This window comes from Anas platyrhynchos, chromosome 9, assembly GCF_047663525.1.
Source record: "Anas platyrhynchos isolate ZD024472 breed Pekin duck chromosome 9, IASCAAS_PekinDuck_T2T, whole genome shotgun sequence".
NCBI lineage: Eukaryota > Metazoa > Chordata > Aves > Anseriformes > Anatidae > Anas > Anas platyrhynchos.
Window position 1 is genome coordinate 11,375,145 of NC_092595.1, and position 25,685 is coordinate 11,400,829.

Below are 25,685 nucleotides of genomic sequence, written 5' to 3' on the forward strand. Positions count from 1 at the left end.
ACATAATAAAATACCACCCAGGACCACACAACAGGCAACTTTTCATAATGCTGCCAACTCCTGATATTTTGCCTGTAATTTTACTGTTAATCTTAAAATATTTGGTAACTGGAAAAATTGGCATCTGGGAATAAGCTTGGGCTAACTTGTATATGTTACATATCAACTTACAAAATGTATTCATTGGTTTTAGAAAACTAGAAATATATAGATCCCCAAAACTTTAATATCAAAAGCCAAATGAAAGTATCCCCACAAAGCATGATTCCTTTAAAGAATAATAATGTTTAAGCTTCCTTTTGAGCTTTTAAAACCTGACTGGTGATTTAGAATACTTTTACAAAAATACTTAACCATGCATTTCAGCCAACCTGAAAGGAAAAGGACTTTTGAACAGGCAGTTTCTTATGTCAGATATTCTGATTTCCCCATGAAACAATTCATAACTGAAAAAAAAAATCAGCAAGAACTGTAAGGAATAGAAGAATGGGCCTTACCTCTGTAATAGGCAAACTGTAAGTAGTCATAATGGAGGGGAAGGAAATTTTCGATAGGCGAGATGCGACCTGAACGTGTGGCGAGTTCCCGGACACAGTCGTGTTTGCAGGCCAGAACTTGCATGTAGTGATCTGCCAAGAAAAGAAGGAGAAGAACTGAGAAGGGTGGTGATGGTGCTGAGCCCAGGACAGAGATCATTTTTCCCCAGTTGAAGGACATTCAACTTATGGTCCAGCAGGTGATGGAGCACCTAGAGAAACAGCTCAGGTTCGTTCCTAAAGCTGATGGAGAGCTGCAGTCATATTTTTGGCCTCCTTGAGAAATGCCATTCTCCTGTCAACTGCAGAGGGAGCCTGAGCATCTCTGTCACATCCCAGGAACACTGGACCAGCCAGGAACCTGCTGGTGGCAGGCAGGTGCTCAGCCCCGAGAGCCCTGCCGGGCGAGGACAACCACAAAGCAAGTTGTAGGTGTGAAGACAGTGTGACCACCTCCATACCATACCCTTCATCTCATCTTTTATCCTTGCCTTTTTCCAGTAAGAAAGCTCCCAGGGACAAGGGGAGGTTGAAGACAAGAGGGGCTAGGGGTAGAGCAGCTTTATGAGCACAGCCAAGCAAGGCAGCGCGGCTGCTGGTCTGAAAGGTCTAAGGTACAAATACTGGCAGCAAAATCCCCATGTTCATTGCTTCTTGACAATGAGATATCTCCTGGGTAATGAAAGCACGCGGTAAACATCTGCCATCAGCACGTTTTCTAATCAGTGGGAGTACACAATGCAGGCCTTGTATCAGCTGTGCGATGCCGAAGCCAAAGCTGACATCTGATTCCCGTTTGGAGCCTTTGCTGCAATGTACTTACAAATCTACTTTGCTCGCTCTGTCTCTGTACACCATTAAAAACTTTAAGAAACAAACACAGGATTGAAAAAAAACATGTGCTCAGCTACCAAAGCACTTCTTGGAGCTGCCAAAAAAACAGCCTGAGGAATTTGTGCTGAAATCAAGTGGAAACTTGAAACAGCCCCCATTTTTTCCAAGCAGGTAGCTTGAGTAGTTGTCTGATATACCATCTACATCCAGGGTACTTTATTATGGAAAGGAAGAAGGAAAAGGACATAAATATTTTTGCTGTAGTTTAAACCTCTTTAAGAATCCTAGACATGGAGTAATCCATCACTGACAAGCAATGCTTTCACTTGGTACTCTCAGGATGCCTTAGAAACAGGCTGTGTCTGTTGGAATCAATGCACTGAAATGTATCTGTCCCTGGGGTGAGGAGGTAAGAGCATTTCCACCCCATGTAGCGGCACGGCAAATTAGCTTGGGACTGAAAAGAGAATGGGGCTCTGCAGAACTAAACTCTCATTTTGTAGTGTGTGCATCCTCAGTCCCTCCTGAGAGCCTTGGACCCAGGGGAAAACGCTGGGTTGTGCTGTCCTGTAATGACCACACAGTTTCCTATGGGGAACTCTTTTCCCTCCTTTGCTTCCTCCCTTGCCTGTTTCTTTGGGTGTCTGAGCAGTCCTGGGGCTGGGAGTGGTTATTCCCAGGCAGATCTGGCCAAGCCAAGCCACAGTGCTTGCTGTGACCTTTGGCTTTTCATCTCCAGGAGTTGTACTGGTTCACACCATGGTCACTGGGTGGCCACGTTGAAACACCTGCTCTGCTCACTGGGGCTGCACTCAACTTGCACAGCACAGAAATGACCTAACAGAAACCAAACCTGTTTGAAGAGCACCAGCTTTCACTAAGAAGGAAGGTGGCTTTTCTTTCCCAACAAAAACTCTCCTCCTGGAGGGCTTGATACGGCCCTTAGTTTCCTGGTCATGGTTTTGAAAGCAGGTATGACAAAGGGACAATGACATTGGCACCAACTTAGTCCTTACAGCAGTCTCACATTTTTGCCTGAGTAACTAAGCCCAGCAGAGGCTGCTTCCCATCCTGTATCATAGAATAATAAACCCATAGGTTTTAGTTGAAAGGGACCTTTAAAGATCATGTAATCCAACCCCCCTGCCATGGCCAGGGACATCTCCCACTAGATCAGGCTGCCCAAAGCCCTGGCCTTGAACACCTCCAGGAAGAGTTCATTGGCAGGTGGTTTCATCTTGGTAGGTTCAGTTAAATTTCTTGTCTCTAGGTAAGCAGAATTATGCAAAACCAAAAAACAATCTGAATCCAAGTGAAGTATTTTCCATGGAAGAAACAAAACTCTAAAGGATGATGCAACTCCAAGACCAAGAGTAGATAAATAAGATTTCTGTCAGCAAACAAACCTTAATTTATTGTTTTCCTTTTCCTTACAACTAATTACATGTAAACTTATTTCTACTGAGAACAAGCCATTTAATCCCCTCTGGCTCAGAGCCACACATGCAAATCCGAAGATTGCGTAGCAATGTTCAGTTCTCTCCAAAGACTTCAGGCAGGACCATAACTAGGTGGGCCTCCACTAATGACAAATCCATCCCTTTGGATGGGGAGGAAATCTACGTCCTGAGCCTTTTTGGCAACTTTCCTGGTCAGCTGGAGCAAGGCCAAGAGGACTCTGCTGCTCTCTTCATACGCACTGAAAATCAGAGAAAATATAAACAGGGCCAATAACATCTAGATTTACATAGCAGTACAAGGGGGAAACTGAGGCAGTTTGTGTTAAAGCACCTTCCAACTTTACTGAAAGCTGCAGATACTTCACACACATCTGGAAATGCCATTCTTATAGTTCAGTTTCTATTTAGGATCTAAATGAGATGTCCTGGTTCCCGGTATTTGCATTTTCTGGCTTCACAAGCACCTCCCACAGCGTTACTCACCAGCACCAAACCCACCCAAACTCAATAATTAAAATTATTTCCAGGCCAGGGGTGAGAACCCAAAAGATGCAAAAAGCCCTCACCTGCAACAGCTTCATAGAGGCTTGCCTTGTAGTCCAGGTATTCATGCTCCTCAAATCTCTGTGGTCCCTCGCACATGATCTGGCAGTCTTCATCCTCGGAGTAGTACCCCACCAAGGCGCGCTCCAAGAATTCAATGGCCAGCCCATACTCCTCCCTGTCGTAGTGCCTTACGCCAGCAGTGTAGTCCTCCTGCAAAGCCGGCAGGCAGAGAAGTCTTTAAGCAGGCTACAGATCATCCATTTAGGTGACAAAAACACTTCTTTTCTCTGTTTTAACCCTTCTACCCAACAGCAATGCTGAACGCCAAGCAAAAAGACAGCACCTGGCCCAGGCAGATCTGTCTTAGGATGGCTCCTAATGAGCAGCTCCATTAATTACACCAAATGCCACAAATACCAGCTTCCTTGTATCTTGTGAAATCAGAAAATGGGTCCCTGGTATTCCTGCTGGCCTTTCACCTTGGGGGGGTGGATAAATTTGTCTGTTTCTCTGTCACCCTGCACTGTCACCAGCACAGTCACTCGTTTGGATGCTCCATGCCCAGGTGGGAGAATCCAGCTTGGAATAAACACACGTGAGCCAAGATCTGTCCGTTGGAGCACACCAAAGCATCCATCGCAGCTGCCTGCTGGTGTGTGACCACAGCCACGGATGACCCAGGAGCCCCCGAATGGAGGGATCGTGGTGGGGACACAGCAGGGAGCCTGGAAAAAGCAGGAGCTGCCTGGGCTTAAAGAAGAACTCTGAAAGGGAGTTTGTTTTGCTGCACTGTGACATGGACCTTGGCAAGTGTTTCCCCATTCATAGAGGATGCTCTCTTGGCCTCCTAACTCTCTTCTCTCCAGGCTGTCTGACACTTAACCCAGACACCTCTTCAGCTCAGACTCACCATGTGCGGCTTGGCCTCCCGGTCAATCAGGCTGACCTTCCCTGACGTGGTCTTGTAGTTCTCAATGTCCTGCTGTATCTCCATGTGCTCGGGGTTTGCCATGAAGAAAGTGTGAGCTGCATTTGCCGCCTCCTCCAGCTGGTTCAGCTGCAACAAGATAAGAAAGACTGAGTTGGTTGACACCACCGGGCTGGGCAGTGACGGGATGACCAAGGAAAACCTGAATGTAGAGTTTATGGACAATGGCTGAAATGAGAGAAAAGCCCGGTGTAAGGGGAGCTGGAATTGCTGGAGCTCCGTACAGCCAGGCAGGTCACTTATGGCCTCTGATGGGGCGAACCCATGATGGGGTCCAGCCTCTTTTCCAGCTGCACATCCTCTGAACTCAGCTGCTCCAACCCCCTGCACAGTCCCAGGTGCAGAGATGTGAGGTGTGAGGGAGACGGGAGGGAAAAGCAGCTGCCGAAGCCGCTCGCTCTGTAAGCCATAGAAGCAAAGCTGTGTCCAAGCTCAGAGCCCCTGCTAGTAACAGGGGACTTGGCACCATTTATTGAGCTCAGCTGTGTGCAGCTGCAAAAGACCAGACTCTGCTGATAGCGGCGGAGAGATTAAAAGTTTACCTTTGGTATATCAAGTTACTTTGGGTTTGTAGATTCATAATTGAGACCAGACATCAGTTTCACCCCAGAGAAAGCCTCCTAAGCAAAAACAAACATCAGGGCTAAACACACCCATGGAGCTGCCCGGAGTGCAGGGAGCAGGACAGATGTTTGGGTGCAACATCTGCCTGACCCAGCAGGGCCACTTCCACGGCCAATGCACTTGCACCTGAAAGCAAACCAAAACCCCTAACAGCAAGGTGCAGAGCCAGGCCCCTGGCAGGCTCACCCTGCTTGAGACCTGCATGCATACCCACCTGACACCCAAAATGACAGCAAGATGGTCTCCTGCTAGCCCACGGTAGAGACACAGCATGATACAGCCCAGGTGATGGCAAACCACGCTGTCCTGCTTGCTCTGCACCATCCTGCTGTCCCCTCCAGCCAGCCACAGCACCCAGCCCAGCTGCTGCAGGCTCAGCATCCCTCTGCTGCAGCCCAGGACGTGGTCCAGAGGAGGGGTTCCCCAAACTGCCTGGCCAGAGCGAAGCACTACGGTAAAATCTTCCAGGAGCCGCGATTTAATTCCGGCTGTTGGCTGTGCTCTATGTTAAGGTTCAGTTGTAAACACTGAGTTAAGACTCAGATGCTCTTAATGAGCATCAACTCTATCTCCCGTGGCTTGATAAATTGCTGCCTGTCAGCCAAGCTGTGAGAAATGCTTTTACAGAGACGGGGAAAAGGTTTGGGCACAGCTGCACAAGTTCCTCTTCCCACAGCCAGGATTAAGCCCTGACCGTGCTATGCTCTGCCTGCATTGCTCCGGGCACCCGGCTGCACAGGGGATTTGCTCAGGGCACTCGACTGCAGCACCGGCATGGCAAAAAGTCCTTCTTTTTTTCTGCTCTGAGCAAGAAGAGCCGGAGCAGGGTTAAGAGCCACAGGTCTGATTCAGCTGCACAGTCCCTCTGGAAGCAGCGAGCCCACAGCAAATCACTTGGCTAACCTGTTCCTACTTGGAAAGGGTCTGCCAGGGTTAATAAAATACCCCGTTTGTTTAACTGCCATAAGGATGCCTCCTTTCCTACTGCATGTCAAGCTTGGCAAGACCTGGGAAAACACAGCACGAGGACACAGATTATGGCTGCGAGGCCACGTTCCTGACTGGCGCAGGGGGACGTGTTTTGGCTGCAAAGGGAGCAGCCGGTGCCATTTGAGTCTCCACTCCCAAACAGAATTTCCAAGTGGCAAATATTAAAAAATTACTCTAATAGGTTTCCTTTGGCTTTTTCCCAACAGAAGGTGAAATTTGAAAGGGAAGCATTTTTGCTTTAAAAAATGAAGTGGGAAGATTTGCGAGCAGGCACCCAAACAGACCAGGGGGTGTGAAACCAGCACTTTTATAACAAATGAGCAGCGCTGTCACACCCTCTCATTGCTTCCCAGGGAACTGAGATGTTGAGACAAATATTTAGTGGTAGCATCTGTCTCAAAGAGCAGTTTATGGCCCTTTATAAGCCCATCACTCTCACAGGGGATCCTGTCCCAGTGACCACTGACAGAAACCTCCCAGGCAGGGGCAGCAGGTGCTGGATCTGGCCAGTGGTTTGAAAGCAGACGACCAGGCACATGAAAATCTACTGGAGGAACAGCTCAGCCACCTGATGAGCTGTGCTGCTGCTCAAGCACAGCCAAAATTGCTCGTCTGGTTCCCAGCAAGGCCAGGGCATGGCCGGCAGAGGAGGCACGCGTGAATACCTCTGAAAAGGGGATAAAAGCCGCAGTCCGACATCTCATCCCGCTTCCCAGAGCTGCCCTTTGAACACCAAAGCACCACCACACTGCACTGCCCATGGAAATGCAAACAATTTGCCTTGTGCAAACTTCAGAAGATCTGCAGGATTAGTGCTGTACTGACAATGGGTGCAGGGAAAACAGCTTTTACTGTCAGGAGAGTATTTGTTCTGGTGCTTCACTTGGCATTTCCCCTCAGCAATTCTGTTTCTTCTGTCTCACAGGTATGTTGGGCAAGCATCCCAGCATCGGAGCAGAAATCGGAGCAAAGCTGAGAACCAAATTCAGGGACTTGACTCCAGATTTCTCTCAAGCTGTGACTCTTGATTCTCAGATTTCCCAAAGTCAAGAAACTCTTTCAATGATGCATTTTAGGTCCAGGTTCTGAGTTTCAGTTTTCTTTTAATTGTAAACTCTAAAACACTTGCATTTAGCTCCTGCCTAGGAGTCTTACCAAGGATCCCACTCTCCAGAGCAAGCTCTTGGTTTCCCACCAGGTGAGCAAAATAACTGCAAGAATTTTTGAGCTGAGACGGCACGAAAGCTGCTGACCTGATCTAGAGGGTGCTAGCATTTGAGCCATTATTTGAGCTGCTTGGAGAAATTGCACTCTTCCACACCACAGCGCTGATTTCTCTCCTCTTCTGGCAGCATCCTGCACATGCAGCCTTAAAAGGGAGCAGATACATCCCAGCAAGGGACGTGGTCCCTGGAGAACCAAGCTGTGATTGTCATGGACTGCAATGTCCTCTTTTTTTTTTGCTTCTAGCTCCTTTTCAGAAAGCTGTTGAAAACTGTCACAGATCCTAGGAGAGGCTTAGCTTTTCCTGGATGAAATCCACCCCCATGAGATAGGCGAAGTCTGACTTCTAGACACAACAGAAAATCCCTTTCCCTCAAAACAAGGCTCATACTGTGTCTAGTCCTGCTGGCTCTTTAGAGGACAGATGACCTTTCAATTTTGCTAAGTGGACTCAAAGCAGAACATTTCAAATCAACACTTCTCAATTTATCATGTCCCGTTCTCGCCTTAGAAATGCTCCAGCAACACAAAGAAGCCAACAGCTGCTAAGTTTGGGGGAGTTTTTAAGGGGATGTGTGTATATAAAAGCGAATTCCTAACTGGTAAGACACATTCAGAGACTTGCACTGACATTAATTATGAAACACTTCAGGGAAACTTTTGCCAAAACACTGAATTCACTAGGCACTGAAGGATATTTTGGTGTTTAAAGGTCTGGGCTGGGACTCAGGACACCTGGACTCAGTTCCTGGCCCTGTCGCAATTTCATTGTGCAGCCACTGGAAAAAAACGCTTTGTTTTCTTTGTGCCTGATTTTCCATTGTTTTCAAGGAGTAGCAATAAAAAAATAGTATTTCTCCTACAGGGGAATTATGATGTTTATTTAGATGGCAAGCAACTCAGGGGCTATAAGAAAATGCAGGCACGTAACACAAGTGGATTTTGATCTTTGTAGGGCTCTCAAAATTTCATATAAATGCAATATAAATAAATGTAATAAAAAGTAATATAAATAACACAGCATAACAATAAACAATGAAGCAAAATAAGCAGGAAAAAATAACAACTGTCAAACCACAACCTTAGTATGTACTCTAAGTTCGCCTTCACATTATTGGGATGAGATTTCTGGAATGTTGCTGCACCTTTGCACTAACCCCTGTGTACTTCAGCTAAGGCAGACACAAAATCAGCAAGGCAGCACAAGGCAGACCCTGGAGCACCCTGTCCTTGTTGACTTTACCATGACAACAGCTAGAGCAAAGGAGAAAATGTAATTTTTACATGTTTCTGGGTTTTGATGCTGGAAAATATTTTTTTTCCTGATTCATTGTCATTGTGGCCTCTGCCAAGCAATCTGCTCTGTACCCCAACGCCACCATCACTGAACTGCCATGCTTAGGAAATGAATGCTGCCTGTCTCCTGACCACCCATGCCTTGCTGTTTGATTTTATCACTGCTTTGGCTGCCGTGTCCTGCACAGAGAAGCACAGACAGCTGCCCTAACCACTGCCTGCCCGAGGGTGGCTCAGACTGCAAAAACAGAATTTTAGAAAGTAGCCATTATTGATTCTGCCTGCCTGAGACAAGGGTGATGGTACACAATATAACCAAGACCTCATACAACTTTTGGCAATGAAGTCCCATTTCACTGAACATATCATCAGTTATTGGCAATTACCATAACCCAACTTGTTTCTACATTAAGGTATCTTCAACACGTAAGACACAATTGGAATTTAAACTTTTCCAGGGGATGTGAAGAAGACTTATACCGCAGAAAAAGTGGTAAATCTCTCAAAACCCTGCAGTTTCTTACATGCACCTACCTGCATACACCTCAGTGAACTGCTGAATGCATCAGCCTGGTAAAGAGCTGGTTAGAACAAATTTCAAACTTTTCTCCTGACCTAGAAACCGAAGCCTCAAACCTCCCAGCCAACTCCTGGGTTGTTGAACTGATGCTGTTTTTTAAAACTTTTTCCACAGTCCCACTGCTGCTGTGTTTTATCAAAGGCTTAGCACACCAGGCTCTGCAGAGGAGGGGGGGCTCAGTCATGGGTAAGCACAGATAGCAAGGGGAATGGAAAGTTTGGTGTCATGAAGGATTAATCTTGCTGTGTCTACGCAGAGATTACTGCCTGGGCGAGTAGAAGCAAGTAGTGTGAGATGGCTATAAATAGCAAGTGACCTTGCCTCAACTGTTTCACTGTTACAAACGGAAGAAGAAGAGTTAATTAGGAAATTCTCCGTCTGCAGATGGGATCCGATGTTGGCAGAAAGATGGTCCCAAATCCAAAACACAACCAATCTGGAGAGCTGGCGCAGGGAAAACTTCTCGTGAGAAACCTAGGAAGGGTTTGGGTTTTTTGTTATTTCAACAGGCACACAAACATGCGGATTGGTAGGTACACGGACAAAAGAGCTGACTAGACATTGAGTTAGTCTGCAGAAAGCGGCAGATGCTTGGAAATTTAAAACTGAACTAAACAAACCATTTCAACATTGTTCATGGAACTTTTTTTTTTTTTTTTCCTGCAACTAACCAGGAGAGGAATCAGACATCCTAATGAATCTCTCACTTGGGCCATCCTGGCACTACTTTTCATGAGCTTTCACATGTACATGCAGAGTGGATGAGCTGCATCCCCCAGGTGTGCTGGGAATGCACCGTGCAGCACAAATACTCTCATCTACCAGAGGTTCAGGTTAAGACCACTATGAGGGTGCTTTTAAATTACAGTGAGACAAACTAATTTCGAAGCTGAGAGCCAGCAAGTTCTTTGGTCCCTCCCTTCCAACACATCCTTCCCTCCTTCTCTGATAAACTCCTCTTAAATTCCTCACAGGCATTAAATTAAATGAAGATTTTCACAGGTTTGTGCCCCTGCATTATATGCTTAACTGCACCCCGGTATAATAAAGAACACACAAGGAGCAAGCGACTTCTTGTTAAACCTCTCCCCAGCAGGAGAGACCCTTCCCACATAAATCTCAAACACATTGATGCATTGCAGGATTCATCCGGGGAGCAATCAGTGGGAAATGTGTTTATGTTTACTGAACCTTCAGTCTGACCCACTGTGAAAAACACTCCCAGGCAGTTTCTGTCCTACATAAACACTTAGCTGTGTTTAACAGACCCTGATGACAGCTGTGTTGTGTGTAAAACAACATTTTTAATGAGGAAAAATTCCTAGAATATGCAGTTGGGGCTCTCCTGGCAAAAAGAAGATGAAAAAAACAATCAAAACCCTTTAAAGCTTGGGCACAAAACCCATTTCCTTCCCAGCCTTGTTTAAAATGTTCCTGCTGCAAACACCCGACCACACCACCAACATCCCGCAGCCACACCATACCAGTGGGGCGAAGCATCCTCCTCACGGGGCCATGAGGGCTCTGAGCAGCTCCTCCAGCAGCCGTGTCTGGCTACAAATGGGCTCCTGCTCCCTTTTTAAGGATGCTAGCATAACCTGAGAGCTAAGTAAGGGCTTCCTGAGTAATATTCCTTGGAACAGGTGGGATGCATTCAGCCCTCAGGAATCTGTGCAGGTGGCTGCCCATGAGATTCCTTTACCCCAGGGTTTTTTCTTGGTCAGGTAATCAGAGATGAGGTGGTGGCCCTTGGAGATTAGCAGTATGTGAGAAGCCATACACTTAAAGACTAATGGCAACAAGCAGTGCTAGATACTAATAGGGGGGTTACAGAGCCACCCAGGCTTTCCAGACTGGAGGATTTCCCATGCATATCCTTCCTCCTGTGTTAGAGTATCCCTGTGGCAACCCCTGTCACTGCACTCCTGGGAAGGCATCACTCAAAGATCAGCCCGTGCATTTTAAGCTAATGAAACTGCACAGCTGGAAACACACGCTGCGTGATTATCCCTTCCTCAAAGACCACCAGCAAGAGTCCCATGGGCCCCAGCTTGGCAGACAAGCCATGAGCTTTCATCCGACACACCAAGTGGCAGGAGATGCAGGTGTTCCCCAGCACAAAGCCTAGGAAATACCTGGGAGGACAGATGGAGATCGTGTGAAATGCATGGGAAGGAGCAAGGGAGCCCTTTGTGCATGAAGGGAGGAAGGTCAAGGCTGGAATGCTTCCATCTGATTAGGGCTAAAATTGATTGCATGCTTTTAGGGGGAAAAACAAAGCAAACAGACTTGGCAGGCAGTTGAAAGGCTGGGGGACATCGTGGGAGCACAAGTCACAGGAGGAGGCAGACAGGGCACTTGCTCCAGCAGCAGGGATGCCACGGGAACATAACAGTATCCTGCATTTCCACACAGCCTTCCAGCTTCAGGAACCCGAAGGCATTTGGCATTTGATCTGGACCAGAAACAAAGCAAATTCATCCGTGATGAAAGAGCTGGAGAGAAGTGATGACACAGAGATGGAACAGGAGGCACTTGGGAGGGGATCAGTGGACAGCGCGTTCACAGACAGCCTCACGGTGCCTGAGATCCAAGCACAAGTGTCATCCACAACACAGCCATCCACATGGGAACAAACTCAAGTGTTTATTCTAATGAGGAGGAAGGCCAAAGCATGCTGAGGCATGTCTCTCCGCTAAAAGAGACCCATCAGGAAAGGACAGCATTATAACACTGGTATCATGCAACCTTCTCTCCCTACGAGAGGATGGGTTACTCTCCTGTGACCGAATTGATGGACAAAACCTGCACAAGCAAAGGTGAGTCGCCAGGCGCTCTGCACGACAGGCTGACACCAACCACGTGCCTAGAATAAGGCAAGCAGCTTATTCTGGCACACTTCTGGACAAGAGCACTTCTGCCTGCAGAGCAACAAACCACACTTCTCTGGTGTGTTTGCAAGGACGTAACACAGGTCAGAGACCAGATCCAAAATTAGCAGAACCGCCACGGACTCTGTTTCAAGATTCTGAGTTTTTCTTGCTTTTATGTATCTTCCTTCTTTGGGGCCCATAAAACAACAGCTTTCCAGTTCAGATGTGTATTTTCTCTATCATCCTGCCTCCCTGGCAGGAAGCTGGGGCACTGCAACCAGTCGAGCTGCTCTGGCTGATGGTATCAGGCACTGGAGCAGACTCAGCCAAGCTGTTTCCATGTCACTATCTCTATAGAAATAATAGCTGAAATGCTTCAGAAAAACACAACAGAAAAATCTGAGACAAACAGAAAAATTCTTACAGCAGAAATTTCCTCCTTTTCCATGCCTTAGCAATGGCTCAGCACCTTTTAAAAGACTCTGACATGATGAGCTGTTGAATGTCCACCAGCAGCCAAAGTTTCTTGTGAAAATGCATCTGCTTCTCTGCTGTTACTCAACATCATCCAAACAGCTCTGCATAGCCCTAGAAAATGCCTTTTCATGAAGATGCAGGGATTACTCACGACCATCTTGTAGCCAGAAAGCCACATGGATGCGGTGATAAAATGATACCCCTCTTTGCAGTCCAGTTCTGATGTCAATGGAGTCCTGTCAAATGGCTTATCTAAGCCCTGTCCTGAGCCTGACATCTGCCTCTCCCTCCTTTTCCCTTTCACAATAAAAGGTCATCTCTTGCAGAAATAAACAAATAACAGAGAAATTATTTGAAAAGCAGAGTGTTTAGCCCTGGGGGTGGGCTGCAAACAGGACTGTGCTACCCGAGAAAGAGGTCTTTATCTCCTTCTGCCCCCAGCCACCATGGGACAGCAAAGGGAGAAGGAAAACAACTAATTCCCCAAATAAAAACAGACTCATAGCATATATGTGCATCTCCCTCTCACCCCAAACCCTCCCAGTCTTTAAGAAAATTGGTTTGATTACCATGTTTTTTTTCCTGACACTGTGATTCCAAAATGCCTTTTCCAGGGCTGGAGCTATAAACCAATAGATCATGACTCCCAGCTGCTGAACGCTTGGAAACCATCGTGATGGTGATGGGCATTATGGCACTGCAGACCTGACCAAATAAATTATCAGACCATCATGCCAATTAAACAATCATTAAACAACCATTCTGCAAAGACTAAAGATCTACACATCAGGGATGGAGTCTGCTCACCATCAGGCAAACTGACTGAAGCCAAGGCGAAGCAAACCGAGCTTATGCCTTAGGTGGTTTTGGAGACAACTGCTAGTTTTGCAAAGAAACTTTTCTGCTGATCCAATAGACTCAGCAGTTACTGGGCCAGCATCCAGCTACTGCATTTACTGTCTGTGAGGAAGCAAAGCTTGCAGAGAAAGGGCAAAGGTACAAAGAGGGAAATGAAAATATATCCACAGTTCTGCAGTACACTCTCGGTTGTTCTGGAAAGCAAAGGAAAGGTCTTGCAAAGGACACTACGTGTTTGAGCTGCCAAGGTAGATCAGGCTGATCCCAGGAGCCTTCCCCCAACAGTGGCCAGTGGAGGACTCCTGTGGGCAGAGCATAAGGATGTGCAAGCACACAGACACCTTTGCACACAGGGTTTCATCAAAGCAGCAGCTTACAGGTTTCCCAAAAAAAGATTTGCCTCTGGACCACTGTGCTTAAAAGCCACCCTTGGACCTATCCTCCATTGAGCTGTGTAATCCTTTCTGGAAGACATTTATATAAGCTGCAATAAATAAGGGATTTGAGAGATTTTTAGACATCAGTATATTATTTTCACCAGAGCAGATGTGCAGCTGAGAAAGCCATGCTGCTAGGCTACGTTTTCAGAAGACGTGGGGGTTGTTGCAAAACCTACCTGCACACTCATTGGTGTGCCTGGAAGGCAGGAGTCATTGCAGCAGGACTGCAAGCTTCCTCAGAGTCCTCCAACATTACACCAAAACTCCATCTGAGAAAACCAGAGATGGATTTTCCCACAACAAGGCATCACTCTGAAATGGAGGCAGATGAAATGGGGCAGGGGTGGGGGGCTGCAACCAACCTTCTCAGCAGCACATCAGCTCTCAAGGGTGCTCCAGGCTTGCAGGATAAGTGTGCTGACAGTAAATGGACGGTGACAATTGCACAGACTGTCAGACATGTTCCCAGCCAAATTTGCCCCTGCAAATGCTGGAGAGGTCTTCTTTTGTGAGAGCTTCTGACTGCTGCAGCTGAGTTTGACTTATGAACAAAAACACACCGGTGAAGCCAAACGTATGCACTTTCAGCATCAATTTATCCAACACCACTGAAGAAACAGGTATTTCATTTGGAGAGGATCTAATTCTATTCATGCAAATGTCCCTTACCCTATTCCAGCTCTACAAGCTTTAATGAGTACTGTCACTAATTTAAGAATAATGCCACCAGTCCCAGAATGACACCTCCAGCCCTCAGCCCCCGGGCAAGTTATGGACAGCATACACAGCTCAGCCCCGTGGTGCAACCCTGGTGTCTCTTGTGGAGCTACTCCAGGGTGAATTTGGCTCATGCTTCAGCCAACAAGGCCACATACCACTTGGACAATTGCCTCCATACGTGACACACACCACAGGTCTCAGCTGGATTTGCTGCTTCTGAAATGAAAGCACTTTGCTTGCTTTTCCCAGCCATAGCTTGGTAATCATTACTAGACACTTATCAAGTAGACGGCCTTCATTTCCTGAGAGCCTGGACCTAATTACTCCAGGAAACGCTCAGCTTTTTATTCAGACACTGAGAAATGTTGCTTTCTGAGTCCTCCTCTTACAAAGTCAAATGTGCTCTGATTAGTAGAGGGTAAGGGAGGGAAAAAATGCAGCCAAATCTCCACAGGCAAACCGGAGCGATTATTCACAGAGATGCCCTGGCTTCGCTCTACATCGTTAATAATAAAAATAAAATGTCACAGCTATTTCATCTCCCCTCCCACCCTTATTAATCTTAACTGAGCCCTGGAGGCCCCTGGCAGAGGTATCACTTTCCCCAGCTTGCAGGTAAGGAGCCCAACATCTCCCGCAAATCACAACCAGATCCCGGGGTTGCCGGTTCCTAACGCTGTTCCTGGAAGGAGTGAAACAAACCCTCTCAGCTCCATCTCTTTATCAGGACATTTGATCCAAGGGTGGGATGGGGGAGGCTTTGCCAAGTGCCCTGCACACAGAGCAACACTTTCAAAGCCTCTCCGTTGCGCCGCGGGGCTGGCCGGGATGCCGAGCTACAATCGGCTCTTTGTAACAGAGCACAGCGTATCGCCATCAAATCAAACCCTTGGCTAATTACCGTATAAAAAACCCTCAAATGCACAGTAATGGGGTTAGAATGCCAGTAGAGCCAAACTATAAGATCTGCTGCTGTGGTAGCACAGGTTTCACTGTGTGAGCCGACGATTATCCTGGTGGGTGCTCCCAAAGGGAGAGACCTACAGCAAACCTGCCCGGGGAAGAGCCGGAAGGGAAATGTGCTACAGGGCTGTGCTTTCTCTGACCAAGGTTCCCAGACAGTCTTACTCACCCCATTATCCCAAGCTGGGATAATGGGATGAGTAACAGACAGGCAGAGCAGGGCTGTCGATGCTCCCAAGAGCTCCTCCTTGAGAACAATTGAGGGTTGCATCCTCTGCTGGGGGCTCATCAGCACAGATCCCACATTTCTGACCCTGGGGTGCTCTCCAACAAGTATGTACTTTCAGCTTTCTTCTTCCTCCCAGCCAAAAGCTGGAAATAAGACACAGCCCCACCACCCTGTGTGAGAGCACTCCAAGCCTGGTGTAACCCATCAGGGAGGCCCGAGCAGCAGAGCCTCCCTGCACCTCCCATCCACCTCCCTAGCACTGGTGGCCAAGCACCAAACAGCCTGAATGAAACAGAACCAAGTGTTTTGCATCCCCAGCCCTCCTGGCCTCTCTCACAAATGCATTGTCATTGATACAATTTATTTATAACCCAAGGTATGCAGTGCTCATGGCTTGGAGATTGCAAGCACATGCTTGCATTCCCCTGCCATGCCTGCCCGCACTCACCCTATCAAGCTGCCAGCTGATTTGTAGCCTTTCCCATTCCATTTTTTGGAGGAAAATTTGTAGCCCAGCAGCAGGAAAGCTCTTCCTCGAGCAGCTCAGAGAGCAGGGCATTGCCTGTGCCCCCTGCAGTGCCACGCTGGGCACCAGGGCAGCGTGGTTCTGCCTGTCTCATCCCACCAGGCAGCATTTCTAGGGGCTTCATGGTAGGCTTGTTGTTCAGCCCTGGGGCAGGAAGGCTTCCAAGCCCTGGCACAGGGACATCTGCAGTGGCTGCTTGCAGGACAGGATGTCAGAGGGGAGAGCTCTGTGTTCACTGTTGGAACACGCACAGAGAAAACGCAGCGCTATCTGCTGCTGCAGATAAACGCTTTGTCTGCACAGATTCCTTCAGCAGGGATAGATAAGGATGGAGCCAGGCTGGATGCCAGCCACGACCCAGACAAACTTTGACACAGACAATTTCGTTCCAGCTTCTGACTCCTGCCGTGTCCCAGAAATCCCATGGCAGCACATGCCTCCAGTGCCCACTTTACGCCAAAGGCACCCACAGTAGCAGATGATCCTCCTGGGTCTCTCAAACCAGTGCTGCCTCCTTAGTTTCTCATCTCTCATTGCCACAACATCCTAAAGGACACGCATACGCCTTGTAGGAATAAAGCAGGTGTTTATTCCATTATTGGCACTCCATTCTGCCTGCCTGAGACAGGAGAGGGCAGTCACAATGGGCAGCCTCGCTGCCTGTCCTCACTGAACACGGCTGAAGCCAGGCTCCTGCAAGAAGCCAGCGTTTTCTGAGCACAGCCCAGGGGCCGGGCAGTCTGGGTCTCGGCTGCTAATTCCTGGCTCGGGTTCTGACTTGCTGTGAATCCTTCAACAAGTCATTCAGCAGCTCCATGACTCAGTTTCCCTGTTGAATAGCAGCACAAAACTTCTGACCCTGGTAGCTGGGAGGCTGAATGACAGCATTTAAATACCTCGGATGACATTTCAGGGCTCGAAGACATTGCAAGCTTTTTCTGTTGATCTTAAAATTATGCACCGGTCTCCTGTAAGAGCGCACTCAATCCTCATAAGTGGCTCTTTGTCACTGTTCCCATCCACACCCTGCTTCCTCTTTGAGAGGCAAATGCCATAAAAGGCTGTTTATAGAGACCGGGATCCACAGAGGAGAAGTCAAATAGGGTCAGGCTCGTCTGCCCTGAACTGTGGCCAGGGAGGGGTGGCTGCCCAGCCCCACACCCCCCCCCACAGCAGTCCGTCTGTCCAAGGAGCTGTGGGTGGGTGGCTCCTGCCCCTCCGCAAAGAACCGCTTCATCTCCGGTGGAAACAGCTAAGACTGAAAAGGAGGATGATGCCAAGCTTAAGTAAGAGAATTAGGAAAAGAGCGAGCATCCCTAATCAATCATGCTCGGACAGCGAGGGGTTTTTATTTGCACAAAGACTTCGCTTAAATTTCTGTGCAATTATCCACAAAGAGAAAAGAATCCGGTGGCTGAGGAAATTGCCAAATGTCGGTTCACCCTCGCTTTCTGCTAATGTTTCCATTTTGTCAAAAACCAAATTTGCAAACCCAAGAACCCTCAGAAAAGTATTTATTTCTTTTAGAAAAAAAAATAAACAAAACAAAACAAAACTGCAAACAGCTCCAGTGACAGCACATGATGTGAATGAAGTCATAGGGACTGCCTCTCACTGTCTGGTACCAGGTCTGGATTTTCCCTAGCACGGAGGAGAAAATGCTTAAAGAGGCAGAAACTTCAATGCAGGGATTTTGAAAGAAAATAGTACTAATTATATTAATAAATGGTGGTGATCCTAATCATCATTTGGTTCACAAAATTCCTGTAGCTTGCTTAAAGATGACCAAGGGCTGCAGCTGAGGGACAGAGGATTAAATGGAAGTCACAGAAGGCAGCAAGGTAGCCAGGATGTAACAACACCCATAGGACTCACCCCAAACAGCTGAGCTAATTGTAATATCGTATTTAATTTTGTTGTTATTGTTAGCTTTTTGCCTTTACTTTTTTTTTTTTTTTAAGAATCACTTTGGACATACTTTTCACAAGGCCTTTTTGTTCAATGCAGTGAATAACAGCTGTTCATTTCAAGAAGCCACTGGAAACACATTCATCTGCTCCCAGCCTAGACTACTGTTAAAAAAGCAGGGCATACTTCATTTGAAAAAAAAAAAAAAAAAAAAGAAAAAAGAAAAATGCCTTTAAAAAGTACAAATATGGAAGAAATTTTGACAAATGTGCTTTGGTTGTTGCCGAGGCTAATCCAAAACATAAATCACCACAGGTGTAGCTTCACTGGAAACACGTGGCTTTCCATCCAAAATAAATCTGAGCCACAGAATAAAACCCACAAGACCTAAGCAGTGACTCGGTTGGCAACGTGGCTGCATGGGCAGACTTGCATAACCAGCACCAGCTCGGCATTTGGCTCTGCGGGTTATTTGCAGACGCTCTCAGTGACGGCAGCATCCCCCCTCTCCATGGCACTGCTCTTTGTGAGCGCATCCCTGGCTGGATCATGCCACGTTTGTGGAGCACAGGATGTTCCTGATCATGGTAATATGGGGATGGGAAGTTGAGGTTTAAGGGCTGTCAGGACATCCTAGTGCATTGGTCCCCTCCCGGGGCTCCCCAGCCATGCTGCCCACCTGTGCTGAGCAGCCCAAGAGCCATCAGGTTCTGCAGATCACAGCCAGCTGATGCTGCTGAGCTCCAGCACCAGCACACACAGAAGAAGTATCTAAAGAATGAGGGAAATATTAAAAAAAAAAAAAAAAGGTTTCCAGTGTCAGCAGCAGAAAGCTCTCCGGCTGCCAGACCACAAACAAGCTGGAGACGTTTCCTTCCCTCGTTCTACTTGACATAAGACCTGAGCCAAGCTCCTTCTTCAGCAGCTCTCCAAAGAGGTTCAGCATGAGACTGCCCGTATCCCTGATCCCCAGCTGCACAGAGACCTGTCCTCGTGCTGTCATGGTGAAAAATCTCTGACTTAAGGGGTCGCAGAGCAGCAAAAATACTGGCTTGTGATCGGTCAGGAGGGACCACATCAACCTCCAGCCTTTCAGGACCCCCAGGCTGGATTGTACACCAGACCAAAACCCGTAATGACAGCTTTTGACGTCCGTGGAAAAAAAAACACAGATGATTTGAAACACCAGGAAAACCCAGAACCTTGAACCTGAACAACCTGCCCTTCAGACACAGGCTGAGGGCTGTCCCATCATGCCTGGCACCTCAAACGAGGGCTTCAAGGCAATCACCACATCTCACTTGTGTGCCGTGTCACTAATTTTGCTCTTCTGCCCAACAGGTCAACTGGCTCACAAGCACTTTCAGTCCCATGTTATTCAGAGGAAGTGGCCAGACTTACACGTCCATTAACTGCACAAGAAAAAAGGAGTCCTCATGAACCATTTGATGGAATGACTGTTATTTATTTACCTGATGACAGAGGTCCAAAGACCCAGCTCAGCTCAGGGCCCTCAGTGTCAGGCAGCCAGCACAGCCCCAGGACACACAAGGAGGTAGGTGACACACCTTCTCCCATGGTCAAGCTGACTGAAGGCTTTAGGGAGCCCTCACCCAGGGGTGTTCATGAACACAGCCAAAGTAAGGCTCCAGAGACCATCTGGAAGAGGACAGCAAGGACAAGAAGGATCCAATAAAGCTTTGCTTTTGGAAAGCAGATGGGCCCAAATCAACGCAAAAAGCCCTTATGATTCCTCAGGCAGGAAATAAGTGATGACATGCTGCCATGTTCCCGTGTCAGCAGCTCTCACGTCGCAGCAGGATATTCCACAGACTCCCACAGTGTTTGAAAAGCTCTCTCTAAAACTGCAGAGCAAGGAGAGAGGACTCGCTACAGGGGCGCTGAGCGATGACTCTGCAGAAGAGCTGCCACTGTGGTCACCTCAGTCCCCAGGAACCAGCCTGTGCACACCATCTGCAGAAAGCATCTGGGGCTTACCACAGACAGACATTGATATAAGAGCAGAGCACCAGCACTTCTCTTTCTCCCTCCAAGAAAATTCTGTCCCAAAATATGCTCTCAAAGGGTCCATTGTTGTCTGTCTGGCACATGCCACACTCGACGCTAGCCTGGAAGTCCTCAAGATTGTGGTCAAAGCGCTGCATAGCTCAAGGCTACAGCACTTCTGAGCGTCTCCCTTCTTGTTAGGAGGGGCTTTTTGTTTGCTGTTAACATTATGCACCAGAAGCATAAAGCACTCCTCACACTTACTGCTCTTCCACACCACAAGGGGAGCAACATGTGGAACCTCACTCCTGACCTGGACAGCAAGGGACCATCGCTTGGATGCTCCTTCCCCCCTAGGCACAGCAGGTCTCACTGCAAGAGCACAGAAAGAAGAGCCTACAGACCAGCTGGTAGCTAGAAAAGCTTTGCCAGAGGGGACAAATATTTGACTTCAAAGCTGGCACACATGAGCCATGAAACCTCCTTGTTCCTTATCAGCAGCAGACACTTGCATTTTTGCTGGCACGCCAGGCTGTTCTTTCAAGGGTCTGCTTATTTACTTTCTCTGCTCCTTTTCAGCAGTGAGATGCAGAAGCCAAATCTTTGGGGAAGGATCCACAGGGCCCTGCCTTGCTGGAAAGCAAGAGGGACATCTCCAGGAACCCCAGGATTTCATGGCACTGCCAACTGGAATGGTGTTTCGACTTCCAGTGGCAGGTTTGGTACAAAGAACATCCTCAGATATCAGCAGAAAGAACAAAACCCACATTCCCTGTGAACCTTATGGAAAGGATGCCCATATTCAGCACAAATCCTGCAGAACTCATCCAATCTCTAAGGAACGGCTTTGTTTACAATGTGGTTTCATTTTCCAGCCCATGATGTTGGAGACAGTCTTTGCGCAGATGCATTTCCCGCATGGTTTTGCTTTTAGGAGTGGTCCTTCCTTCGGGAGATGTTTGCTGGGGTTACCGAGTGAGTGCACACAACCTTCTCCTTGGAAAACAGTGTGTTAGGAAGCAGTGTGAGCTTATACATCAGAACAGGCATTTTGCTCATTAACATACTCATTTACTTGCACCAGGAAAGCCTCCCCTGTCCCTCTCCCAGCCAGGGCACTCGAGCACCTCCAGCGGGTTTGCTCTGGCCCAGAGGCAGCGCCGCCGTCCAAAGCGGGAGGCAGGATCTCGGGCCACGGCCATGACTCACCCTCCTGGCCTGCCAAAGAAGTAGTTCTGGAGTGAGGAGACGAGAAGGAGACTTAAATTAGAAAGCTGGTGAAAGAAAATGAAAGAAAATCCTGCACTGAGTGGGAAGGTGTTCTCCTCACTCCAGAGCAGTGACAGTCCGGCAGGGAAGGGGAGAAGGGGTGTGCAGGGCGTTTCAGAGCAGAGCCTCGCTGCACCCACACGGGACCAGGCTCTGAGCAAGTGGCCTTTGTTTCTGCATGACTAAAACACCCTTTTCACCAAACCTGCTCAAGGGGAGCAATGGCTGTCCCCACATGGGGGACAGTGCATGGGAGCTGATGCGCTGTACAAGCATGTCGCTGTGCTCCATGGGGTGCTGCTTCCACGCTGGTGCTGGGCTGGTTTCCTTCCCCACCTGCTGCTGTAAAGCATTAGGAAAAGGAAAACACACCCTGAATATTTCCCCTACAATTGCATATAATGCTGAAGGTTTCTGAGTCACGTACAGATACAAGGAAGCATCAGGACTTGGAACCAGTGCAGCTCGTGGCAGACGTCCTAACTCCATGGGGGCTCAAATTATAGCCTCAGGTAAAATGGCCCAAAAAACAGATGCTCCAGGTGTGCCTATCCCTTCAAAACCTCTCCCCAAGCCCACTCTCAATTTGGCAGATTAAACCCACCTTATTCTTAAACACTGGCATCACAGCCAGCTGCTGTGCCAGCATAACATCTGTGCCCCACAGCAGCAGAGATGTGGGTACAGAAGCAGTTGTGGTGGTGCTCAGCAGACGACATTGCTCCCTCCAGCTCCCAAGAAAGGGACCCCAGCCTCTGAGCATCACCATGGACAGACAGGATCACAGGGATCCCCCTGCACCTTCTGTCCTCTGGGGTGAAGCCTGCTTCCACAGCTTACTTTGTTCCAGGTGGGAATCCTTATTTCTCTTACTTTACTCCAAGCATCGAAATGAATGATGCTAACAATAATGAGCCACTCTTTTAGCTGGCAAGAAGGAGCTGGAGGTACAGTAGATCAGCACAAAGCACAGCCCACAAACACCAAGAGAAGAAATATGAAGCTAGGACGAGGGCCTGCCTATAAATCACATTGCTGTGAAGAAAGCCAGAGGCCCAGTGACGACGGTTCAGGCTGGCATTAGACTTGTAAGATAATTTCCTGCTTTGGGTTGCTTTAAGGCAGACATCATTCTTCTGGTCCCTCAGGTCAATGTCTGGTTAGGCAGATTAAACGTGGAAGGTGCTATGGATAAAAATTAGGAAAAGATAAAAGTGGCGGTGACTTGAACTTGTGAGCACCACAGTGATCCCAGAGATCACGGTGCTTGGAGCCAGCCCAGCCCCACTCAGGAAAGTGCCACATCTCTTCCCTGCCCCAGCTCCCAGCAGAAACCCAGGTGCTGCAACTCCGGCATTTGCCAATGTAACTTCCAGTTTAACATGCAAAATAACCCCTGGCTAGCTAACTGCAACTCTAACCTTCAGCAGCCAGAGGTTCCAGCACAAAACCTCTCCTGCGGATTCTCCCAGCTGATTTTTAAGGTATAAAGATGCCATTGGTACTGCTGGGAAGCAGACGAGTCACTAGGGTTGAGTCTGTAAGCCAAGGAGAAATCGGCTGGATGGAGTAAGCAGAGCCTTGCTTTTGGGTTCACAGCAGTACAGGATGCACATCCCTGAGCAGTCACAGCTAATGCAAACCCAAAGCCTCTCCTGTGTGTGTGTCCCCATTCCAGGACGCTTCCCACAGGAAAAAAAGCGTTGTGGTCTGCCCCCTGCAACACGCCTCAACCTTTGCCAAGTTCCAGCCCACAGCAGAGGTCTGATAGCCCAGCGAGCAATATGGGGAGATGTCAGGTCAGGGCAAGGAAGCTCACAAAGTTAGGCTCCCTTGTTCCCACAGCCGTTGGGGACTGGGAAGTGGGGCAAGCATCAGGAGCGGGAGGAGGATGCCGTGCCACAGCCCTTGGGCAGTCCCTACCCTACTGGCCAGGCGGGCTGGATCGGCTCCCAGGCTGGCAGGGCAGATATTGTCAAGGAAATAAAAGGTCTGATTAGGCCTTTCTACCACTAATAGTATCAAACAAGCGTGTTGCATTCATTAGCAGCCAAGCAGAAAACGAAGCGGTGCAAAGAGGAGAAGCCCCAGGTGAAATGGACTGGAATAATGCGGTGTCTCCAGGAAATACAGCCCCCACGCACCCTCAGCGCTTGAGTTTTCTCTCCGCCATGGGGAGGTCTGTGAGATACGGGCTGTTACCTCCTACCCACTGCCCCACAGGAATCCTCCCACGCTCCAGCCTTCGCACTGCTGCTGCTGAACTGGCCTAGTGTCTCCTCCGAGCTACAGCAAGCCCCTGGGAGCCCCGAGCCGGACACTGTTCTGCCCACGCCACCCTGCTGGAGGAAGGACATCCGCACTGACAGCACCCACCTCCAGGAGCCACCAAATGCACCTTCAGAGCTGCCAGGCAGCATGTAGCTTGGCGACTGACCCGATCCCCATGGCTGGACCCAAAAGTGTCCCCAGGGAAGATGGAGATGGCTCCTGGACCTCCAGCCTCAGGTGGCAACTCACAGACCCTCTGAGGGACACGGTCCACAGCTGCCCACAGGCCCTCTGTACCCATCATCATGGGCAGCTGAACATCTGTCCAACAGACCCCAAGGGATGCTCTTGGAAAAGACAAACTCTTCTTGATATGCAGCCATGCAGGATCTGTTTACAACAGATCTTGCTGGCATTAGTGCCACCAAAGAAAGCTCCCGAGTCCACGAAGCCCAACCCAACCCAGCTCTCTAGTGGGAGTTGCCAAAGGGAAGCAAAAATTTTTTTGGCTGGCTTTTGTGTCCCACGCTGAGTTGTGGCTCAAGAGTGTGATGCTAAGGCTCCAAACCTGCAGCAAACATCTCCCCGCTGCTACACGGAGTGACAACTTAGACTTTACTCCAGACCTCGATGCCTGTCTTGTCTGTCCCATGCTGAGCCAAGTGCAGACCACCTGCCCTGCCCCACAGCCCTGGGCTCCCTGGGGCTGGGAGGGTTTTGTAACATGCCTGCACTCTGACCAACAAATAAAGCACTGACCTTCTGTGACTCCCAGCTGCTATGGCAGCAAAAAAATAAATAAAAGCAGGACTACCAAAGAATTAATTAAATCAACTTATTGAAACTCTCCAGAATCTTCCTAAAATAGCTTTTTTTTTTTCTTTTTTTTCTTTTTTTTTTCTTGCAGATCCTGTGCAAAGCACAGAGCACATGGTGAGGGGGAAGCAGTGTGCATATGAGAGCACACACCTACCAGGTACACTGCAGTGGTGATAAAGGCACCGTAAGTCTTTGGGAGGATGCTCCTGCTCCTGCTCCAAAGCTTCCTGAAAGCTGTAGAGCACTTATCATCCAAACCCACAAACAGGCTCATACCCAGCAGCATGCACATTGCAGCAGCATGCAAACCGTACAGTGTTTGTACAGACTTGCATGCACTTTTACATAAAATGTATGTCATAACATAGACAAACTGCACGCCTAGGCTCAAAGCTAGGCAAAAGGGATCATTTTAGACCTGTGCGATGCATCTCAGCTCCAGAATTCAAAGAGCTAGGCAGAGTCCAAAGGCCTTTTCCCTATTTCCTCTCTGCTGAATGTCTCTTCCATCAGCACCCTTACCCCCACAAAGGGCTGAAAATAAGCTGTCAGTTAATTTGCAAGAAAAACTGAACAAATCAGGCAGCTGCAGCCCCTAAAGAAGACCCCGGAGCTGGAGTGGACCTGCTGTAGACCCGCTTGGCATGGATACTGCTCCCACCAAGTCCTCAACACACTCAGACACTGGTGCCAGGACAAAGCCAGACACCTGGCACTTCCTGGGAGTCTGGTGGCTGTGCAGAATGATGGAGCTGAAAACAAAAACAAAAACACCTTTTCCCTCCCCTCCTCCAGGACACTAGGCCTGGATGGCTTTTGCTGCCGAATAGGCTGTGCAGAGAACAGACACCTTCTCCATACAGAAAACAAATTATTTCCTTGCTCTCAGTGAGACACTTCCCTCCCACACATCCACCTACTTAATGTACACTTATAAATCCTTGAGGGGAGGGAAAGACCGGAGATCTCCACCCCATCTCAACCCCACTGGGCATTTTTCTTCCTACCAGGCTGCAGCCCCAGTGCTGCCAGAGGGCATGCAGCAGAGCGGGGTCCCTGCAGGGGAAGGGCAGCAATCAGGACTTGGTTCGAGTTGGCTGCTGGCAGCACTTCAGCTGGCTGTGCCAGAAAAAAAAATAATAATAAAATTAAAAAGAAAAAAAAATAAGGGGCTGGGGAGTTAATGTCTTTAAGTATCTAACAGCTGGAAAATGTGAGCAGCCATTGTTTGCAGCCCCCTCCTGTTC

General features: G+C 48.4%; 1 protein-coding gene across 1 annotated transcript in view; it reads right to left on the reverse strand.

Annotated features, from left to right (window-relative positions):
- The window catches only part of P3H2 (prolyl 3-hydroxylase 2), a 65,062-nt gene that overhangs the window by 10,842 nt on the left and 28,535 nt on the right, over positions 1-25,685 (reverse strand). Inside the window, exons 2-4 of the mRNA XM_005029602.5 lie at positions 4,287-4,433; positions 3,397-3,586; positions 498-629 (exon numbers count right to left, since the gene is read on the reverse strand). Coding sequence (XP_005029659.3) covers positions 498-629; positions 3,397-3,586; positions 4,287-4,433 — 469 coding nt within the window. The remainder of the gene's footprint in view (positions 1-497; positions 630-3,396; positions 3,587-4,286; positions 4,434-25,685) is intronic.